Below are 22,589 nucleotides of genomic sequence, written 5' to 3'. Positions count from 1 at the left end.
AGTGTGGGATACTGTCCAGGAAGCTTTCTCGGATTTGGAGAATTCTGCTCAAAGTCTTTGAACTCAAATCTTGGCTTAGGGGCCAGCGGCAAAACTCTCTTACAGTAACTCAATAATATGGTATTCTTTATAATCTTTGGCAAGAGGTTGATCTATTTTATGTGGTTGAATGCAAATGTTCTGTTGATGCTTCCTTTTATCAAAAAATGATTGATCGAGAGAGACTTTTTTATTTCCTCCATGAACTTAACCGAGTTCTAGATGAGGTATGTGGTCATCTCTTAGGAAAAAATCTTCTTCCCACCATTCGTGAAGCTTTTGCAGAAGTTCAAAGGGAAGAAAGTTGGAAAAGAGTCATGATGGGCTCTCCCGTTGCTGCTGAAACTAAACATTCTAGCTAATGATGGTAATGACTCTCAAGGGACTCGTCGTGACCACCCCTGTAGTACTCACTACAGTAAGGTTGGTCATACCAAGGAGAAATGCTGGAAGATTCATGGGAAGCCTGCTGATTGGAAGCCTCGCTCCTTTAATCGAAACAATTCTGACAATCAAGCCTTGATCGCTACTCCACCTGAGCCTTTCCCATTTTCTCAAGCCCAAATCACTCAACTCCATCAGCTATGGAACACGGCAACCAATGCTTCTACACCTTAACCTGTGTCTAATCCTAATCAAGGCTTCAGACCACATGACTGGTCAGGCCAGGCACTTTACCACATATTCTCCTTGCCCAGGTACTCAAAAAATTAAAATTGTTGATGGTTCTCTTTCTTCCATGGCTGGTAAAGGATCTATACGATTATCATCTTCCATTATACTCCATGATGTTTTCCACGTTTCTAATCTATCTTATAACCTTCTTTCTATCAATAAAATAACCCAAGATCTACACTGTTTTGATTCTTCTCACCACTTGGTTGTCATTTCAGGATATGTCCTCAGGGAAGATGATTGGGAATGCAAAGGCATGTAGTGGGCTGTACTACTTTGATTCGTTTCCTATTGCTCAAGTCAATAAAGCCTTTATTTCTGGTTGTCTTTCTTTAGTTGATAATGACATTATTCGGTGGCATTATAGGTTAGGTCACCCTAGTTTTTCATATTTAAAATATTTATTTCCTACGTTGTTTCAAAATAAAGACTTTAGCTTATTTAAATGTGAAATGTGTCAATTTGCAAAACATACTCGTGCTATTTTTCGTTCTATACCTTACAAATCATCTCAGCCTTTTAACCATCTCGAATAACAAACACTACAGATACAAAATAGTTTTATCACTTTTATTGATAATCGCACAAGGGTTAGTTAGGTATTTTTGCTTAAATCTAAATATGATGCTGCCATAACTTTTAAAAACTTCCACTCCATGATCAAAACTCAATTCAATACAAATCTTTTGGTCTTACACACCGACAATGGAACTGAATATTTTAACTCCATCTTAGGTGATTATTTCCTTTCTCATGGCATCGTTCATAAAAGTGTGCAGGCACACCCCAACAAAATGGGATTGCCGAACGCGGAAATACACCTATTAGAAGTGGCTCGCGCTATTATGTTCACAACCTCTGTCCCGAAATATTTTTGGGGTGAGGCAATACTTATTGCTGCCTATCTTATCAATAGAATGCTCTCTCGAGTGTTGAAATTTCACTCCTCTCTCTATGCTTCTCAAAGTACATCCACATACTCCGCTGGTTTCTAATCTTCCTTCGAAAACGTTTGGTTGTCTCTTATGTTCATATTCTTGGCCCAAATAGATCTAAGTTTGATCCTCGAGCCATTAAATGTGTTTTTTTGGGTTACTCTTCTACAAAAAAGGGCCACAAATGCTACCATCCTTCTACTCGTCGTAGGTACGTCTCAATAGACGTTACATTCCATGAAGAGCAACCCTATTATCCCAACCTTTCAATTCAAGGAGGGACAGTGAGTGATGTCTCCAGTTGAGTACTTGCCTTCTGAAGGCTATCCCTGAAATTCCGGAGTTTCTAAACCCATCTGAACAACAAGAATCTCAGCCACCTAAGGCTAAGGAACTCTAAGTCTACTCTCGTCAACCAAAAGGTAATCAAGTAGTACAGTCCACTAATGCTCCAGCATCTCATAAATTTGATCCACAAACTACTCCTGATGTAAGTAATTCCTCTCTTGATCCAATTTCTCCTAATAAAACTTTTCATGATGAGTCTTCCCATATAATTGAACCTAAGTCTGAGTTACCTATTACTAAGAGAAAGAAAGGGAGTTCGAAGCTGTACTCAACACCCTATTACCAGATATATCTGCTATAGTAAACTCTCTCCTCATTATAGAGCTTTCTTATCAAAAGTTGAGCAAGTGGCAGTTCCCAAGGATATTACTAAGGCACTCTCACAGAAAGAATGGAAGCAAGCAATGTACGAGGAAATTGGGGCATTAAAAGCTAACACTACTTAGACACTTGTCAATCGGCCAAGCAGTAAACATGTGGTGGGGTGTAAATGGGTGTTTACAGTTATACACAAGGCTGATGGAACAATAGATCGATACAATGCGAGACTAGTTGCAAAAGGATTCACTCAAACATATAGTGTGGACTACAACGAGACATTTGCTCCTGTTGCAAAGTAAAACACTGTTAGAATCCTACTATCTATTGTTGTCAATCTAGATTGGCCCTTACAGCAGCTAGATATCAAGAATGCCTTCCTTAATGGGTATTTGGAGGAAGAAGATTTTATGAGGATGCCTCCAAGATTCGAAGATAGGTATGGAAAAGAGAATGTATGTCGCCTGAAAAAATCTCTCTATGGCTTAAAACAATCTCCGAGGGCGTGGTTCGAAAGGTTTAATCAGGTGATAAAAAGGCATTGTTACAAACAAGCTCAATCAAATCATACATTGTTTTTCAAACACTCGGGAGCAAAAAACACGTGATGACTTTGGAGAGCAGAAAACACTTCAAGGTGTGCTAGCCCAGGAGTTCGAAGTCAAAGATCTCGAACCCATGAAATACTTTCTAGGCATAGAAGAGGCGAGAACTAAACAAGGAATTGTCGTCTCTCAGAGGAAATATACTATGGATCTTCTCAAAGAAACCGGAATGAGTGGTTGTAAACCTGTAGCAACACCAATTGAATCAAAAGGAAAGTACAAAAAGAATACCAAAGATAAGACCGTTGACAAAGGAATGTATCAACGATTAGTGGGTAAACTAATCTACTTGACTCATACTAGACCTGACATTGTTTTTGTTGTAAGCTTAGTTAGGCAATACATGCACAATCCTCTAGAAGATCATTTGGAAGTCGTGTACAGAATCTTGCGCTATCTAAAGAAAACACCTGGGACTGGATTATTGTTCAAGAAAAACAAAGAACGAGGTGTTGAGGCCTTCACAGATGCAGATTGGGCAGGATCTATTGAGGATAGAAGGTCAACCACAGGCTATTGTGCAGAAGCAGGAGTATGTGAATTAATCTAGATCAAACACATATTTAGGGAGCTGAAACTTCAAAGAACAAAGCCTCTAAAGTTATATAGTGACAGCAAGTCAGCAATGAGCATTGCACATAACCCAGTTCATCATATGATAGAACGAAGCATGTGGAAGTGGATCAACACTTCATCAAAGAAAAAATTGAAAAGAAAGAGTTATGTGTTGTATATGTTCCTAGCAAACAACAGGTTGATATTTTGACTAAAGGTTTATCAAAAGACAATTTCAATGAGAATGTTTGCAAGCTGGACATATGGAGTCTATGCACCAGCTTGAGGGAGGGTGTAGAAAATATTGTTTTATTTTATAAGCTAATATTCTTTATTAATTCGGTATCCACATAGTATGGGAAACCAATCTGTATATTTCCTTTCTTAGGTACTTTCAGGCTGATTTAGTTGTAATTTGCTGATTTAATTTATTTGTAATTACTCCAGAATATTAGGTATTCAATACCAAATATTTCTATAGGTTGTACAATGCCAATTTAAATGGCATAGCTCTCAAAATAACAAAATATTAGAGGTTATTTTCCACATATATACATAAATAAATAATGTCTCGTCACCACGACAACCAAATTTCTTATCAGTTCCACTTACAAACCAAGCCATCATTAATAAACTTTGACATTACTCAACTCTTTCAACCATGTTAAGTCAACCATTGATAGGCTTTCCATAGAACAAATAACTTGCATTCTTTTAATTAGAAATAAAAGAAATTGACCAGCATCCTTGGATTTATGGTTTAACCAAATTTAGGTCAAACACCGGCTACTAAAATGAAAATCCAACTAACTGTTCCAGGTGTACATAGCTGAAGCTATACTATTGTTAATAAGTTAAGCTGACTATATTATATAATATTAGGAATTTTCTCATGTACTTTATAACTCATCAGTGGCTGACCACACTCGTTGAAATCAAAACCTAATGAATTACAGATAAACTTGCACAGAAATAGAATTAGATTAGCAACAATATAGAACTAGAAAGAGAAACATTACCAAAAAAAACCTAGATCAATTTATAGATTTAGTAGAATGGAAAACAAGAATACTAGAAAATGCATAAATAAAAAAATAGGTTCCGATTCATACAGATGCTCTTCTGACTGCACTATCCACCCACTCAGCTAGTTCTAGGGTCGCTTTGTCTTCTGCAGACAATGAAAATCGATGAACAGCTTCTTCTCCAATGTCATACTTTGATCTTTGCAAGCAGCTGCATAATAATAAACTATTATTATATTCCCCTTTACATGATCTGAGGCAGGAGACAACGGTACAAAGTACAAACTTGCAAAGATCTCTCCTCTAAATACCATTTAGTCCAACTATTTTGAATAGCACAAAAAACTATGCATCATAGTCTCTCCAAGACTGCAGAATTTACTTGAAAAAACATAATTTGTAGCTTTTACCCCATGGAAAAACTACTTTAACCTCCCAAACTTGCAACTAATATGCATTGTGCCCTATGTATTGAATCATCAAATCAACTCTTGTTTAATTATTTTGACTGTCATACAGAACAATTGTTCATGTGTAACCCAAAAATTTCATTTCAAACAATAATATTAACCTAATATTAGTAGGAAACTTTGTTGCGTAAGAGTTGACACATTGCACTTTTATGGGAGGATATGATGATTACATTGGAGCATAAAGTGAAAATAAGTTAATTCAGGAGTGTAATTCAAAATAAGGCTGACAAACACCAAGACACCGGTCCAACTCTATAGAGCAGCTATTTCGTGGACAATGTAGGTAAGAACCAACCAAAGCTAAGTTTCCCTCAGAAAAACCCACTACTTTGACGTTAACACAAGGCTATTGCACACCCTTTGTTATCTTCTAGGAAGCAAAATATTCAACCAACAATTTAGCAGCAAAATGCACAAACTACCATTGCCCAACCTTAACTCAACAATGTCATTATTATAAAATGAAAAATCTTTCCTCACAATAGACATTATATCAGCACCTTGAATTTTCAAGATGATGATAATATGACCTTTGCACAAGATTTTCTCCACATTGAATTTTCCAAAAAAGACAAGCAAACCCATTTTATGCAATTTAAGTGGAAGGAAAAATTAACTATCTCACAAAACTTCCCCATGACAGCTCTTAAAACTCACAGGTTAAGTAGCTTAGATGGGGCTGCACGTAGCACAGTCAATGCCTCCTCCCACCTCCACTGGCGTTCAGCTAAAGGAAGAAGACGCTGTAAAATTGACAACCGCCATTCCCATTCTTCAATGAAACGATTAGCTATTGACACTCTCCACTCTAAGGCATGTCTTCCACTTGTAGTTAAACCATCAGTTTGAGCATTCTGCAGCTCAGTTACAGCTGAAGGAACATTGCGACGTAGTATATCAAGTAGCAATCCTGTGAAAGATAGAACCATTTTGTTTGCTCCTTCAGATGTACTGAGATCATTATGTTCCCATGCACAAGTAACAGGTGACTCAGTACAGCTCTGAGATGACATGCAATGCGCCAAATTAAGGGAGAGATAATCCATATGTAATAGTGAAATTATAACATTCACCATCATTATCTGCATCATTACACAAATCGCGTGTCACATAATCAAAATGAAAAGCAAAATGAAAAGAATTAAGTCTTAATTTGACAAGCTTAGTTACAAACCGCATGACAAGCTTTCCAAAATGAAAAGAATGAAATTTTAAATTGACAAGCTTAGATCACCATTGTTCATATATATTCGCTCAAGGTGTTCAGCACTCAGTCAGTGTACAAGGGATTTGGGAGGGAGGGAGGAAGCAAGTGGAAGAATAGGATGTGGAAAGTTGAAACTAAGGTTGTTTGGTAAAAGAGCAAGTAAGATGGAGAGGAAATATAAAGGAATCCAACTACCCTTCACCTCCTTCACACTCACCCTCCTTACCTTCTCACATCCCTCCTACAAAACAAATCATAAAGGAATGCCATATTGAAGTCCTTCGGCAATGATAGAATTTCTAGTACTGAGGTATAATGGAAACAGCTATTCTCCATACTTTCCACAGTTTGCATCACACGCAAAAATATATGCAGAGAACATTCAACTTTTTCACCAAAAGATACATCATATGTGCAATGTCTACTTATGGATTGAACTTCTTGTGAATGAAAAGATGAGGAGAGCATGATGGCACAATATAAACTACTAAAAGATGAAATCTAGAGAGCTTAAATCTGAAAAAAAAATGCAAATCACAATGAGAAGACCTTGCGTGGAATATTAGTAATAGCATCCAGGTGGCTTTGTAAATCTTTCAAATGACAGAAGGGCTCTTGATGATGACTTTCTCTTTCACCGGCCATGCTCTTTTGCATTGCTCGAAGTGCAAGAACTGCTGACTCTAGTGCATAACGCATGTGCATAAGTTCAATATCCTGCAGCCTATGAAGAAGAAAAAAAATAGAAAAGAAAGTATCATCAGCATATGTGGGATAATAAAAGTGAATCCCAACAAAGAAAAAATAATTAAATGATAATACCTAAGCTACAATACTCGAGTTTTTATATCAAGAACAAATCTAGGTATTAGTCTCGAGTATAATACCAACATTGACATGTATATCCGAACAAACCACGGATGCAACACAAATAAGCAGCCTTACAAGTTAGAACAAGCAATTAGAGGACCAGCTGTCTGTATTTATCAACTATTACAACTAAAACAAATGAGAACCAGCCCATCAAAGTCACTGGTCATTACCACACTATTAAGCAACCCTTATTTAACAGCATCAGAAAAATGATTAATGAAATTTGCACGTTCATCTGATATATAGTGAAGAGCAAGCAAAAAGCTAACAAGTAAGTAGCACTATGCCAGAATGCCTCACAATAGACCCAAACATTCACCCAGCTATTCTGTACTATCATTTGCAGTATTGTAGGACAAGCCTTTTCAAATACATATCAGGATAGTATAATGAAATAAAATTAAACAAGCACCCGCACCCAAAATAGTCATCCCCATGCTACCTATGCTATTAGCATACTCACCTCTGCCAGGCTGCCAAGCTAGAGGCAATCGGCTGCATGCTGATCAACTTAATGGCATCTTGAAATTCTATGTGTGGCACAACATCAAACAATACCTGTACAAAATTATACAATCACAGTTTAAGCATTCTTCATTTATCATCACTGCTACATAATCATCCCCAGTAGTTAAATGTTTTTTTGCTGATTGACCACCTTGTTATTTCAAATTGAAACCCTTCCCAGTTACACTTCTATTCATTTGCAATGTGCCCCTCTATTGACTATTCTTTTTTAAAATATATATATATCATTTTACCCAAGTTGGAAAAATGAAAAACTAACAAAAATCAAATGGCACAGAAGGAAGTTGGCCTAACATGTGACTATATAATAATGAACTTCTGATCATAAGAAAGCTGGATTTGGCACACACAACTTTCACTCAGGTTCCGCTGAGGCACTGGTCTAGAAACTATGAAGATGGAAGGGTATATACGTGCTCAACTCTCAAAAATTCAAACAAGCAACAAATCAGGGGAACAAAGACTTTTTGCTGAACAGATTTGACATTGCATGTTGCCTCTTATCAGATATATCAAAGTGACATTTAAAAAATAAAATTACTACTGAAGAACAAAGTTTTTCGGATGAAGACATTTTAAATTCAATGTTGGCTCCTATTCAGTGTGTTATTAAATATTTGTACTGAGAGCTGTAATGATAACAGAACCATTACAGTAATTTTTCAAAAGCCAAAAAGATTTGGAGTTACAATGATGGTCATCGAAAGGCAGAACTCATGGTTGATCTTGATGCCAATCCTTTTTCAAAGCAATAAAATATACCTACAACCTTACCCGAAGAGGACTTTGAACTGAAAGTCTTTCCAACACAAAATTTTGAACAAATGGGTCCAATTGAGCATCATCACTTCCAAAGGATATTTGTTCCTTTCCAGATAACATTAATGAAAATTTTGAATTCCATGCTCGACCAGAATTGACACGTGCAACAAATGAGGCAATGTCAAGCTGATAACACAAAGAATCACATAGATGTTCCACGCAAGATATCTGTCAAAAAATCAAAAACACATAAATCATAATCTCTTCGTTCTTAACTACTAACAATTTAACACCAGAAAATATCAGACTGTAACAATTGAAAATTAGAAGCACCTCATCTGATTGGTTTCCATAAAGAGAAGACTCTTCCAGCTGGAGTACTTGAGACTTACTAGTCCAAAAAAGTTGCATTAATTCTCTCCGTTCTGTTGTCTTGCCAGATAATATATCCCAACCCATGGAAGCTACCAGGGGCTCGAGACGCGGAAACAGTGAAAAGATCTACCACAGGAATACAAGCAAGGTTTTCCAATAAAAACTATCACTAATTCAGACTTGTAAAATTAAATAACTGACTAACAAAAATAATAAAACCATACTCAATTAAACATAAAACTGGAGACATACATTGCTAGTTTCTTGAAGTTGATTGCTCTTCACAGCAGACAAGGCAGTATCCATGACACATTCAAGAACATGCTGTCCAGAGACTCGAGCATATTGGTACATGTCTCTCAGGCAAGAACTGACCGCAGTGTTTAGGGACATTGTTTTATTACGGAAATCAGAATCAAGGTATAATTCTTTATCATATCTTTGGAAACACTCCAAAGGGGGTGGGATTTGGTTATTATCAAGAGATCGATACAACTCAATCTCTTTTAAAAGCAAGTCATCGTGAAGCACCTGCGGGAATCAACTATCAGTTCAATATAGCCCTTAAATTGAAAGAACGTACATATAAAAACATGTGTATATATCAAGTGTTATGGAGTAGGTATGATGTTAATTAACTACTTAAGTTTAACATAACAGTATAAAAATATTAATTTCCATCAAAAACTGCTGCTAATACTCGGAGCACAATTATATGCTTTAATAAGTAAATGAAAACAAATATACCTGTAACATTTGAATGAGAAATCTACAATTTGATGCAAGAGCTGCACCATAAATCATCAACAATTTTTCTCTCTTGGCATGCCAAGAGTCTCCATATCCCTCCCACCCTAGAGAAACCACCTTCAGTAGATCCTGTAATACAATGCTGTAGGACATCGAAAATGAATGCCAAGGATAAAAATAGAAGCAATGTGTATTCTGTTATGGAGAGAGCGGGTGATGGCTACTTGGTGGGCAATTTGGTTAATAAGAGAATCTTCGAAGGAGTCGAAGGCCACAAATATCAGCTTTGGGATAGAATCAAATGTTAGATGGTTATTTGGCTAGTTAATGTTAGAAAGTTTAAAGAGATCTAAGTAAAGATTGGCATAACCTCTTATAATTTTGTTCTGTTTATTCAAGTAGGATCTTTTCCTACATTGTGCTTGTACTCCTCTAATTAATACAAGCTTGAGGTTTTGTTTCAAAATAAATAACAACGCTACTTAAAAAGCATTATTATTATTATTCATTTTTTGGCTTATGAGGCAATCCATCGTTTTAGTTCCAGAAGAATTAACCTATGTACTAAAAGAAAAACAAAAAAAAAATCAGTAGGCATTACCGATACTCGGACTCCTCCACTCCATAATTAAAATGAAGAAAACGAATGTGCGAAACAGCCTCGTTCACATTTCCCTCCTTCGCACACTCTTTAATAGCATCTAAGTGAGCTAATTGAACACTCCTTTGTATCAAACCAAGAACCTCCACGTCCTCATCCTTCTCAGACTTAATCGCATTCTCTTCACTCCGCGCTGTAATCGCTAAACCAGAAGGCTCATAACCTTCCCAGCCTATTATTTGCCTCTGTATATTCAAGCACAGGGCATCAAAAATATCTGCATACTCCCAAATCACCTTCCTCAAACACACCAAATCTCCTTCCTCAATAGCAGTGGCCTGACTTTGAATCCGATTATCATGATCAGCATCAGCATCAGCATCATCATCCACAACTGCATCCACCTTCAACCTCTTCACTCCCAACTCCAAAATTCTATCCAAAACACCTACGGAACTTTCCCATTCACCGCTGGAAGCTCTCAAATCGTCAGTTTTATCCTCGCTCTTATTAAGTAACTCAGCTCGCTCTTCAAAACTCTCACTCTCACTCTCACCTAAACCTCCATTCTCTCTCTCCTTACCAATGCTCTCCAAATCAAAATTCATCCGCATAAATTCCGAGACCCGATCGATCAAGTGCTGAACCAACAACAAAAACTCGGCTCGCAAACGCAACGCCTCAGGATCGAAGCTCCAAGCAGATGATGCATTACCGAACAGTAAGAGCTCGAGAGTGGCCAAGAACGTAAGTAGAGACGGAGACGGACAAGACGAAGACCATAGAATGTTTTCAAAACGACCAGAGTGAGCAACTATCGTCTGGAGCAGGGCGAGAGCAAGCTCGGGATTTCGGTCTCTGAGCGCGAGGATTACCGCCCTGAGAGGCTCGAATTGGGCGAGATAGATGTGGTTAGCGGCAAGGCGCGAGAGGATTTCAGTTTCTTTGTCCATTAGCAGAAGACGATACGCCTAGGGTTATGGACTTCGGAACATGGGAACTTGAGGAATTCGAGTGTTGAAGGAACTGGTTTTGCTTGCTGATTGGTACCTTTGATTGATGATCAGTTGGTCTGTTTGGTTGTCGGGAAAATATTGACTATAAACGGTATTCTAGGGATAATGAGAAATAAGGAAATTGAGTTGGCAGTTGCATGCTTTCCTGAGAATGAACTAAGTTAATGTGGGAGAATTTGTGCGTAGCTTCTCGCGAAAGTAGATCAGGGATTTAACTGGAAAAGTTGAGAACAACACAGTTTTAGGAACTTTATTAGACACTAAATATATGGGATAAGTTAAAAACTTAGCCGGTTAAATGATTGCTTAACTAAAATTATCCTCTAAATATATTTAGTTTATTCGAACCATTTTTATCGCAACACTTCCAAAAACTCCCTTCAACGCATGGTTCTCTTCTTCCAGTTTCCACTATTATTGGGTTATTCATATTCTTTCCTCGACCTGCTCAGCCTCCAAGGTTATTTCTATGCCTATGCGTGCGTACGTAGTTATCCCCTTATCAACTTCACATTCTGAGTTATCATGGGCTTCGGTCCCCTGACAATTCTTTGGTGGATTTATACATTTTTAGACTCTGTTTTTTGACTCATTACTTGTTTGGATTCTGTGTTTTGACAAATTATTTTTTGGATACTGTGTTTTGTAAAATGGTTCAAATAGACCCCTAAACTTGATTTTGATGAACAAAAAATTGAGTATAACAACACATTTCTTACGCAGAATGACTATATTTTTTTTCTGAGTTGTTAGTTTGATGAATTATTTATAATTTTAGTCCAAAAAACTATGATTAAAATCGAGTTTAGGGGTCTATTTGAACTATTTTAGAAAACACAGGGTCCAAAAAGTAATTTGTCAAAACATAAGGTCCAAACAGATAATGAGACAAAACATAGGGTCTAACACATGTATAAACCCTTCTTTGAATTCTCAGTGTCTTCGTGGGTATTGTATTTGGTGTGAACTTGGCCAGGCGATCGAATTTTCTCGCGTACTCAGTCACATTCGAGTTCCCCTGAGTTAGCATGATGAATTTGTCCCCCTAGTGGTGAGAATTGCGGAACCGTAATACCTCTTATTGAAAACTTGGACAAAATCATCCCAAGTCATGGTAGCCACGTCTTTGGTTTGTCTCACCACATCCCACCAGATGCGGGCATTCTTTTTTAGCAAACTTGAAGCGCAAGAGACTCTATCCTCATTTCCCATATTCATATGCTCTAGGATAGATTCCACTGATCGAAGCCATCCTTCCGCTTCTCTAGATCAGATCTGTCATCAAAGTTAGGCGGTTGCTGCTTTCTGAATCACTCGTACACTGCCTCATAACGAGGCTCAGCCATTTGCATAAACTGCGCCAAGGGTATGACAGGTTGCGCTACTTGTTGTTGTTGGCCCTGATTCATTTGTTGTTGTTGTAGCTCCTCCCTTCTTCTTAGTTCCACTCTAAGACAGGCATTCTCTCGCTCTAGATTGACTCTAGCGGTTGCAGCTGCAGGTTCTTCTGCTGCCTCAAGGGTTGCTGGCACATTTGGTACTTCGAGGGCTTCAAGTAGGTCGAGGAATTCTTCTTGTACTAGGGTAGCAGTTTCTCCCCTTCCTCTTCCACGACCACAGCCTCGACCTCCATCGCAACCACGACCTCATCTATTCAATCTATCTGATCTTCTGGGTTCTAGATCCATAAGTCTCTTTTGTTCTCAAAAGAGAGTATTATGCGTAAAAAAATTCTAATAACAAAAGCAAACAAGATTCTAACCTAACCAATTATGTTAATTTTTATTAAGCTCCATCTATAAATTACCCTTGTGCAATTAAGTCCTACTCAGGTAACTAAGCCTTAACAATTGAGTTTTCCATGGAGGAGGGCTGGGTTCAGTATGCCATACCCACTACTCAGGCCCCCTAACTTCCACTTGAACCCAAATGATAGGAATTTAAACCCTCGCTTTATTAATTGTTATTCATTTTAATTAGGTCCAATCTAATGGTGCAAAGCAAATGGGGCCTTCACAAATGGGCTAACTCATAAGAGAGAAATTTAAACCTTATACTTTCAATTGAGCCCAAAAGTATCTTAATCATGATATTACCAAATAAAAATAAACAAGTTAAAAAAAACAGAAAATAAGAATAACTAAAAAAAAGTTTAATACCAAACTAAGTGAGGTTATGCTAAAACTTTGAAAATAAAACTTAACAACTTGCTATTTTTTTTTTTTTTTTTGTCTCAAGGAGGATTCTCCTAAAAGCCTTAACCTTTCTAATTATGTTTTCGTCCATATGTTCTAATTTTTTGACAAAAACTTTAACTTGGAAAACTCAAAACTACTAACACAAAACAGACATAAATCAAAATACTTACTTGGTAACGAGTTGGGTCCCTTTTTAGCTGTCGTATATATTTTGTGAGAATGTCTGGAACCAATATAGTCGTGGCTCTGATACCACTTGTAACACTCTTATTTTCTCATAAATATAATAAAGAGAATCATCATTGAAACATAAAAACATAAATGTTGCCCTTTATTGAAAAATAATGTCCACCGAAGGGGATCCTAGTTTTACAATAAAAAGATGTCTTTAAAACTAGAATACAACAACATTTATTTGTAGAGGAATAAAAAAATATTAGTAAGAAACAAAATATAAGCCTTAGATTTTCCAGCAGCTATATGTCCCTCACGAATACACAACCAGCTATCCAGGTCCAACTCATCACCGACCATCTATCTATTTTACTTACTTTGATTTGCACAATTATACTATAAGGAGTGAGCTTCAAAGCCCAGTAAGAAAAATACAATCATAACAAGCATACAAAAAATATTCATACATATTGTTGACGCGGTTCTTCGCCAACATGAAATTAAGAAAAGTACTTGTGTTGAACCGAAACAGATATATGATCTTAGGAAATGAAATGGTGACTCAAAGTACGTTTTTTGAGTGGTTCAAAGGTTAAAATCCTTCTACTCCACTAGTCAGTATTATTGCTATATACTGGATATTTGATTACAGGCTCTTTTTTACAATAAAGAATCCAACCCCTATTAACTCCTAAGGTCTCCATATGTATAGGAGAAGGCACCTGGGAGTTGGTAAGAAGGTCATCCCGTGACCTTCTTACCTATCATGTCAATTCTGTGACATTCATGATTAATTCCTAACCCTGACACATAAGTGTGGTCAAATCAATAGGTAAGGAGATAATGGGCCGCATGGCCCAACCCAGTCGTGGGTGTCTAAATACGCATGTTCCTGCTGCGTGTCCAAGAAGTCAGGGATATATCTGTTGACGCGGTTCTTCGGCAACAGGTAATTAAGAGAAGAAGAGAAAGAGATTAGTACTTAAAAGTAGAACCGCCGCAGATATGAAATCTTTGTGAGAAGAACTAGGTGACCCTAAACACGTTTTTAAGTGGTTCGAAGGTTAAAATCCTTCTACTCCACTAGTCAATATTATTGATCTTTTCTGGGTAATTGGTTTACAAAATATATAGTTCTTACAAGACTATTTTTTCCAACCCCTATCAATTCCCAGGGTCTCCATATTTATAGGAGAAGGCACCTGGAAATTGGTAGGGAGGTCATCCCGTGACCTTACCATTTGTCATATCAAGTCTGTGATATTCATGATTACTTCCTAAACCTGACACACAAGTGTGGTCTAATCAGTATGGAAGGAGATAATGGGCCGCACGGCCCAACCCGTCCGTGGGTGTCTGAATACGCACGTTCCTGCGGCGTGTCCGAGAAGTCAGGGGGATATCGGACACGTGATGGCAGGATTATGCACGTTTATCTTGCGTGTTGACTTCCCATAGGGTCAGAGCTTCCTGAGAAGCTCGCTACCGGAGCAATCCATAACCCGAGCTGATCCGTCAGTGGTCGTCGGATGTTGTTCCCAGCTCCTGGAACAACAAGAGGGAGCAGGAAACTCCATCCCCTCGAGCTAGAAAGGGCCCGTCCTGAAGATAAAGCCTCTGGCCTGTGGGAGCCTCGGGCTAAATCATGTTTAGTCCGAGGATCATCCTGCTAAACAGCCCGTGGGAAATCCAGGGCGTACATCTGCCCCCCAAGCTCCTGCTCGTGGTCCATGACGTCAGACATGGGAGACCACAGTTGGAGCTTTTAGACTTCTCCCACAACCCTTCGCATTCCATGATTTTCGCATGCGTCTGATACGTGGAACGCCGTGGGTGGCGACGGTACATTCTACGAGAACCGCATTAAATGGCCTAGCCTACTGTCCAGCCGTCGTTTCACATTTCGAGTGGAGGGTCTCCCAGGAGCCTTTTACACGTGATCCCCCCTTGTATAAAAAGGGGGTGGTCATCCCACGCACGGACCACCTTACCATTCAGAACCTCTCAAATTTCCTTCTTTTCTCTCTGACCTTCCGAAGAGCAAAACCCTCATTTCCATTGCTCTCATCTTCTCCGTTCACGAAGCTTAAGCGTGCGAGTTCCTTCAAGGCCTTGGAGACTACTGTGCCAACGAAGCTCCTACCAGCGCAGCAACCTCGCTCACCATCCAACCCTATACTGTAAGTCTTCTGTCCCTATTTATTTTTGAAAGCATGCCACTGTAGCCTAGGTAAAAATTTTTACTGTAGCCACATGCAGAGGTTTTCTGGGTCGCGCGGATATGGAGGGTGATGGCCCTTCTTTGATTAGGGCACACTTGCCATGGGACATCGCCTTAGAACATGGGTTCCATGATTCTCTCTTAGGAACAATTTCTGGGTAGGATCCGTAGGAACTTTGGGTGCAAAAACCGGGTAGCTTAGGGAATACGCCTTAAAAGCGGTTTTGCCACGCCTTGCCTGTTGAAACTTTCCCCTCAAGGCAAAAAAAATTTTTTTCTTACTCTGAGCCATCTGACACACGAATTCCGAGTAATCTGGGATCTGTTGAGGGCATAGGCGCGTGTTCCTTGGAACGCGTGGCACCACTCTCCACGGGCTGGGCTTACCCCAGCTCGTGTACTTAACACTTGCCTCACTCTCCTGCTTGGGTCGCCTTTTCTAAAGTGTTTTCTTTTGTTCGATAGGCGACCAGATGGCTCCAAAGAGAAATCTGCCACAGAAGAATGTGGGAAGTTCGGCCTCCCAGAAGGATAAAGGAAAGGCGGTGGTGACCAGCTCGCCAATTCCTCACTTTGGACCGGCGGTGGAGAAGCAGGCCGAGGTGGCTCCTGACGCGTTTTTCGAGGCGGAGAGAATCGTCTCGAAGATAACCAGCCAGGCAAAGATCACCAAAATCTTCCTTAACCACAACATTCCTCTGGGGAAGACCTCCGTGATCGCCCGACCTGCTGCGGATGGGGAGAGGAGCTGCACGCCGCTCGACGAGTCGTTCGCGGCCTGGAGCGGGGAACACTTCAAGGCAGGGGCCTTCCTCCCCCTGGATCAGTATTTTGCTGATTTTCTGAACTACGTGGGGTTGGCCCCATTTCAGCTCCCCCCCAATTCCTACCGTCTGCTGGCGGGACTGAGGTATTTGTTCCAAAAGCATGAGTGGGAGGTCCCCACTCCTGCTGATATTTTGTATTTCTTCTGCCTCAAAGCCAGCCCGGACCAGCGGGGGCGAGGCGACGGGTTCTATTACTTAACCCGCTTCCCTAACACAGCAGCAGTGATCGAGCTGCCGAGCCATCCAAACGACTTCAAAGACCAGTTTTTTATGTCTACTGGGTTCCGAAACTGCGATCATCATTATTTCAACCGCCCTCGTAAGTAATCCTCCATTTAGCTCGCCTTTTAACGGTTATCTTATTTTAGCTCGTCCCTTATTCCAATTCTGATTTCAACCAACCTTGCAGCCATCTACTCGAGGACCGAAAAGTCCGTGACCCTCGGGGGTCAATACGATACACTGGCGAACTTGCCCCCCAGTGAGAAAGACTACCGCGTGCTCGTGACGGACGAGACGATGGTATTCTGCAAGCTGATTTTCCCAAATCAGACTTTGAATTTGAAAAGGCCCCGGGGGCCTCCCCCAGCTCGCGACAACAGGCCGATCGTCGCGGAGGAGGTCGCAGATGACGAAGGCGAGGAAGAAGGTGAGGAAGTTCCTCTGGTGAGGAACAGGAAGAGGAGCTTGGAGGTCGCCCAGGGGATGATCGAGGAGAGGGCCCAATCCGGAGCAGCCGCGGGTCCTTCCGGTCAAGGTAACTTTTACTTATTTAAGAACGTAGATAGGGCCACTGCAGACCCCCGGCTGGTTAGGTTCAACCCTAGGCAGCTCGTCCATCGTCACCAAAGGAATCCGGACCTGGACACGCTTCTGCTCCACTGCGTTGACCAGCTCGTGCTGGACAACCAAGAGAGTCGGCCCAAGGGTACCGTAGTAGTAGATAATACCCTAGCCTTTAGGTCGGCCATTTTTGAGGAGTACGGGACCAATTTACGCACGTGGCCTGCGCTCCAGAGGGGCGTCTACGCTCCGGGGATTAGGCAGTACGTAGAAGAGTCCAGCCCCGATTCAGAACCGGACCTAGAACCTTCGCCAGTTCGTGAGATAATCGTCCTAGGCTCTTCCAGCTCGGGGGGTAGGGCTCCCCTAGTATTTGCTTTCTTATTGCCTTAATTTCTGTATGATTGCTGATAACCGTGTTTTTTGCTCTTTGGCAGAGGAGATGTCTCAGCCCGGGAATAGTCTGCGGGGCGTTGTGTTTGGTGGGAATCCCCCAGCGGGGCCGAGGTTAAAGAGGCTTCGCGAGTCCAAGAGCTCGACCGGGGTCTCCACCAAATCCCCAGCTACGGAGAAGGAGAGAGACCCGTCATCCCAGGTCGCGGGGGCGAACCTCCCTGTCGCCAGGACAGGACTCATGCATCCGCCACCCCAACGATCTCCACTGGCCGCCCAGGACGGGGTAATAGAGGTCGGGAATCTGGCCGCGGCAGCCCCGGACGTGCGTATCCCGGTCGACCCCCGGGCTCTGGAGAAGATGCCCGAAGCATTCCGGGGTACGGTGTACGAGTCGGCCAGCTACGTCGTCAGCCACTATTACAATATCAGGGAGAAGGAGCTCCGGGCCATCGAAACAACGAGCCCGGTCCGAGTTATAGAGTCCGCTATGGACATGACTTTAACGGTAAAGTGCCCCCTTCTTCTAAGGCTTTGACACTCACACGCCGCCTTTCTCCTTCCAGTTTGCTAATTTATCACTCTTTTCTTGCAGGGCATGGCTGCCGCCTATAGAGGCATCGTTAGGACCAAGGCCCAGCTCGAGGGTTTGGAAGCAGATCGCCAGACTGCCCTCCAGGAGTCTCAGGAGGCGAGAGACGCCTTGGCGGCCTCAAAAGCCGAGCTAGAGAAGGTCCGCTCGGAGAACCAAGAGCTTAAACGCTCCCTGGCCGCATCCGAGCTAGAGAAGCTTCGCTCCGAGAACCTAGAGCTTAGAAACTCCCTGGCCGCATCGCAGGCAGACCTTGAGGTGGCGAAGGCCGAAGTCCAGACCTCCCAGGCCGCCCTGAAAGACGAGCGGGTCGTGTCGGAGCAGTCCTTACAGGACCTATTCTATCACTGCTGGTCCCACAATCCGGACGCGGACTTCTTCTTCATGCCGCCGGACCTCTGGGCATTCCTGTTGCCGCGGCTTCAAGCCCGCCTGAATAAGGAGGCTCCTCCATCGGAGACTGGAGAGGCCTCTGCCGCGGCGGAGCAGGGTGAGACCGCGACCTCCAAAGGGCCAGCTGATGGGGCTTAGGATGCTTCTTGTTTTCGTATTTTGAACACTTTTTTCTATTGTAATTCTCTTTTTTCCGCCTCGAGACAATTTGCTCAACCAGTTTTACATATATATTTTCATGCATTTGGTCATAATTTATCTCTTTATTTTTATGAACGTAGTTCGAGTTAACTTTATCCGTATCCCGGGCTCTTTAAATAAGATCCGCGTTCAACAAATTTCTAGTTCACTCCTAAGTTTTCTGACCTGGTTAAGACCAGGAACTTATTTTGAAAAAACTTAGTTCGCGTCAACTTTTATCCGTATTCCGGGCTCTTTAAAGAAGAACCTCGGTCAACAAATTTTAGCTAACTTCTAAGTTTTATGACCTGGTTAAGACCAGGAGCTTATTTTGAAAAAACTCAGATTGCGTCAACTTTTATCCGTATCCCGGGCTCTTTAAAGAAGAACCTCGGTCAACAAATTTTAGCTAACTTCTAAGTTTTATGACCTGGTTAAGACCAGGAGCTTATTTTGAAAAAACTCAGATCGCGTCAACTTTTATCCGTATCCCGGGCTCTTTAAAGAAGAACCTCGGTCAACAAATTTTAGCTAACTTCTAAGTTTTATGACCTGGTTAAGACCAGGAGCTTATTTTGAAAAAACTCAGATCGCGTCAACTTTTATCCGTATCCCGGGCTCTTTAAAGAAGAACCTCGGTCAACAAATTTTAGCTAACTTCTAAGTTTTATGACCTGGTTAAGACCAGGATAGGACTTAGTTTGTGATAACTCTTATCCATAGATAAAAATTAACACCTAAGTCGTTAAGGAGACCTGGATATATCCGGGTACCATATGCCCCCCAAGTAACTGGGAAAGGGTCTTTCGTTGTTACTTTAAAATTACCCTTGCAAATAACGAGAAACATTTGATTTTTATTTATACATGGGAGGTGACCTTCTAGGTCTTACACATGTTTATTGATAATATTTCTTTAGGTGGATTGCATTCCAAGTCCGCGGGACCGCCCCTCCACCAAGTCGAGCTAATTTATACGTCCCTTCTTTGATGACTTCGATGACCTGGTATGGTCCTTCCCAGCTTGGTCCCAAAACCCCATCTTTGGGATCTTTCCCGGCCAGGAAAACTCTCCTCAAGACCAAATCGCCGACGCTAAAGGCACGTCTTTTGACCTTAGTGTTGAAGTAGCGAGTGATTTTCTGTTGATAATGGGCGAGCTGGAGTTGTGAATCCTCTCGCCTCTCATCCATCAAGTCTAAGGAGTGGCATAGGAGCTCGTGGTTCTTGTCCTGTTCGTAGGACCGGACCCTGTGCGACAGGACCTTTACCTCCACGGGGAGGACCGCTTCACTTCCAAAGGTTAGGGAGAAAGGAGTGTGACCCGTGGGAGTCCGATGTGAGGTCCTATAGGCCCACAGAACTTGGGGGAGCTGTTCTGGCCAGATCCCCTTTGCCTCATCTAGCCTCTTCTTGAGGCTTGCCTTCAGAGTTTTATTGACAGCTTCGACCTGGCCGTTCGCCTGGGGATAGGCCACTGATGAGAAACTTTTCACAATTCCGTTCTTTTCGCAAAATTCGGTGAACAGGTCGCTGTCAAATTGAGTGCCATTGTCGGAAACGATCTTTTTGGGTAGGCCGAACCGACAAACGATGCTTTTAACCACGAAGTCTAGCACCTTTTTCGATGTTATTGTCGCCAACGGCTCTGCTTCGGCCCACTTTGTGAAGTAGTCAATGGCTACCACGGCGTAACGGACCCCGCCCTTTCCGGTGGGTAGGGCGCCTATTAGATCTATGCCCCAAATGGCGAAGGGCCAGGGAGACGATATCATTTTTAGCTCGGCCGGGGGTGCTCGTGCAACCGCGGCGAACCGCTGACATTTGTCGCACTTTTTTACGTATGAGATCGAGTCTTTGGACAGAGTCGGCCAGTAAAAACCCTGCCGAAGGATCTTCAAGGCCAGGCTTTGCCCCCCAGTGTGATCTCCGCAGAATCCGTCATGAACTTCCTGCAGGATGGCCTTCGCCTCACTTGGAAGAACACACCGGAGGAGAGGTAATGAATGCCCACGTCGGTACAACACCCCCTCGACTAGCGTATATCTCGGAGCTTGATAAAGGACTCGCCGTACGTCGTTGCGCCCTTCGGGTAACTTGCCCTCGACGAGGTACTCAACAATGGGAGTCATCCAGGTCGGCCTGATGTCAATCACCTCAATATCCGCTCGATCTCCGTCTATGCTTGGTTTGTCAAAGAACTCAATTGGCACCAACCCCAGGGTTTCTGCCTCCCCCGAGGTGGCGAGCTTGGCGAGAGCATCTGCATTGGCGTTCTGCTCCCGAGGTATCTGCTCGATCGACCCTTGCCCAAACGTAGACAATTCGGATTTTACCTTAGCCAAATAAGAGGCCATCTTGGGACCCCGCGCCTGATACTCGCCTAAGACCTGATTCACCACGAGCTGGGAGTCGCTGAAGCATTGGACAGAGCTTGCCTTTAGCTCGCTAGCTATCCTAAGTCCGGCTAACAAGGCCTCGTACTCTGCCTCGTTGTTGGACACCTTGAACCCGAACCTCAGCGCCGAATGGAATCTATGTCCTTCTAGGGATATCAGAATGATTCCGGCCCCGGAGCCGTTCTCGTTAGATGAGCCATCAACGAAGATCCTCCACGATGAGCCTGAGGATTTGAGCTGCTGTGAATCTTCCGATGGGATCTCACGGAATCCCGCGCATTCTGCCACGAAGTCGGCCAAGGCTTGACTTTTTATGGTAGTTCGGGGAGTATAGAAAATCTCGAACTGACTGAGTTCGACCGCCCACTTTAGCAAGCGTCCCGAGGTTTCAGGCTTTTGCAAAACCTGCCTTAGAGGCTGATCGGTCATGACGTGTACAGAGTGGGACTGGAAGTATGGCCTGAGTTTTCGCGTGGCCGTGATTAGGCAGAACGCCAGCTTTTCCATCAACGGGTACCTTGACTCAGCTCCGAGGAGTCTCTTGCTGATGTAATAAACCGGTTTCTGAGCCTGGTCCTCTTCTCGAACCAGAACGGCACTAGCTGCGTCCTCAGTCACGGCCATGTAGAGGAAAAGAGGTTCTCCTACCCTGGGCTTTGATAGCACAGGTGGCTCAGCTAGGTGCGTTTTTAGGTCGAGGAATGCGCCCTCGCACTCTACTGTCCATTCGAACTTCTTGTTTCCGCGGAGCAGGTTGTAGAAAGGCAGGCACTTGTCGGTCGATTTGGAAATGAACCGGTTCAGTGCCGCCACCCTTCCTGTGAGGCCTTGGACATCTTTCCGCGACCTGGGGGATGGAAGCTCGAGCAGTGACCTGATCTTGTCGGGATTTGCCTCGATTCCTCGGGTATTGACTATGAAACCCAAGAACTTCCCCGATGCGACACCGAAAGTGCATTTCTGAGGATTGAGCCTCATGCCATATTCTCGCAGTATGTTAAAACATTCTTCCAGGTCGGCAACGTGGTTGCTGGCAATCTTAGACTTGACAAGCATATCATCGACGTACACTTCCATGTTTTTCCCGATCTGGTCCGCGAACATTCTATTTACCAGCCTTTGGTAGGTAGCTCCGGCGTTCTTTAGACCGAACGGCATGACCTTATAGCAATAGACATTAGTCGGGGTCATGAAGCTGGTGTGATCCTGGTCTGCTGGATTCATCGCGATCTGATTGTAGCCCGAGTACGCGTCCATGAAGGACATGAGCTCGTGCCCCGCCGTGGCATCCACCAGTTGATCGATCCTCGGCAACGGAAAGCAATCCTTGGGGCAGGCTTTATTC

The 22,589-nt window shown here is 42.4% G+C and overlaps 1 protein-coding gene across 3 annotated transcripts in view; it reads right to left on the bottom strand.

Annotated features, from left to right (window-relative positions):
- LOC133803572 (uncharacterized) overlaps positions 1–11,295 on the bottom strand; it is a 94,123-nt gene extending 82,828 nt beyond the window's left edge. The window contains exons 1-9 of one of the 3 annotated variants that reach the window (XR_009878060.1): positions 10,070–11,290; positions 9,466–9,610; positions 8,971–9,249; positions 8,677–8,844; positions 8,356–8,571; positions 7,517–7,611; positions 6,730–6,904; positions 5,631–6,055; positions 4,588–4,711 (exon numbers count right to left, since the gene is read on the bottom strand). Coding sequence is in view for 2 of the 3 variants with exons in the window: in XM_062241666.1 (XP_062097650.1) it covers positions 4,588–4,711; positions 5,631–6,055; positions 6,730–6,904; positions 7,517–7,611; positions 8,356–8,571; positions 8,677–8,844; positions 8,971–9,249; positions 9,466–9,610; positions 10,070–11,022 (2,580 nt within the window). In the remaining variant the exon portion in view is untranslated. Of the gene's footprint in view, positions 1–4,587; positions 4,712–5,630; positions 6,056–6,729; positions 6,905–7,516; positions 7,612–8,355; positions 8,572–8,676; positions 8,845–8,970; positions 9,250–9,465; positions 9,611–10,069 lie in introns of all 3 variants that reach the window. The other 2 variants (XM_062241666.1, XM_062241665.1) reach the window with 2 other exon arrangements.
- Positions 11,296–22,589: the final 11,294 nt, after the last annotated feature.

Source organism: Humulus lupulus, chromosome X (genome assembly GCF_963169125.1).
Source record: "Humulus lupulus chromosome X, drHumLupu1.1, whole genome shotgun sequence".
Classification (NCBI taxonomy): Eukaryota; Viridiplantae; Streptophyta; class Magnoliopsida; order Rosales; family Cannabaceae; genus Humulus; species Humulus lupulus.
The sequence above is the reverse complement of the archived record's forward strand: the minus strand, read 5'-3'. Positions and strand labels throughout refer to the sequence as shown.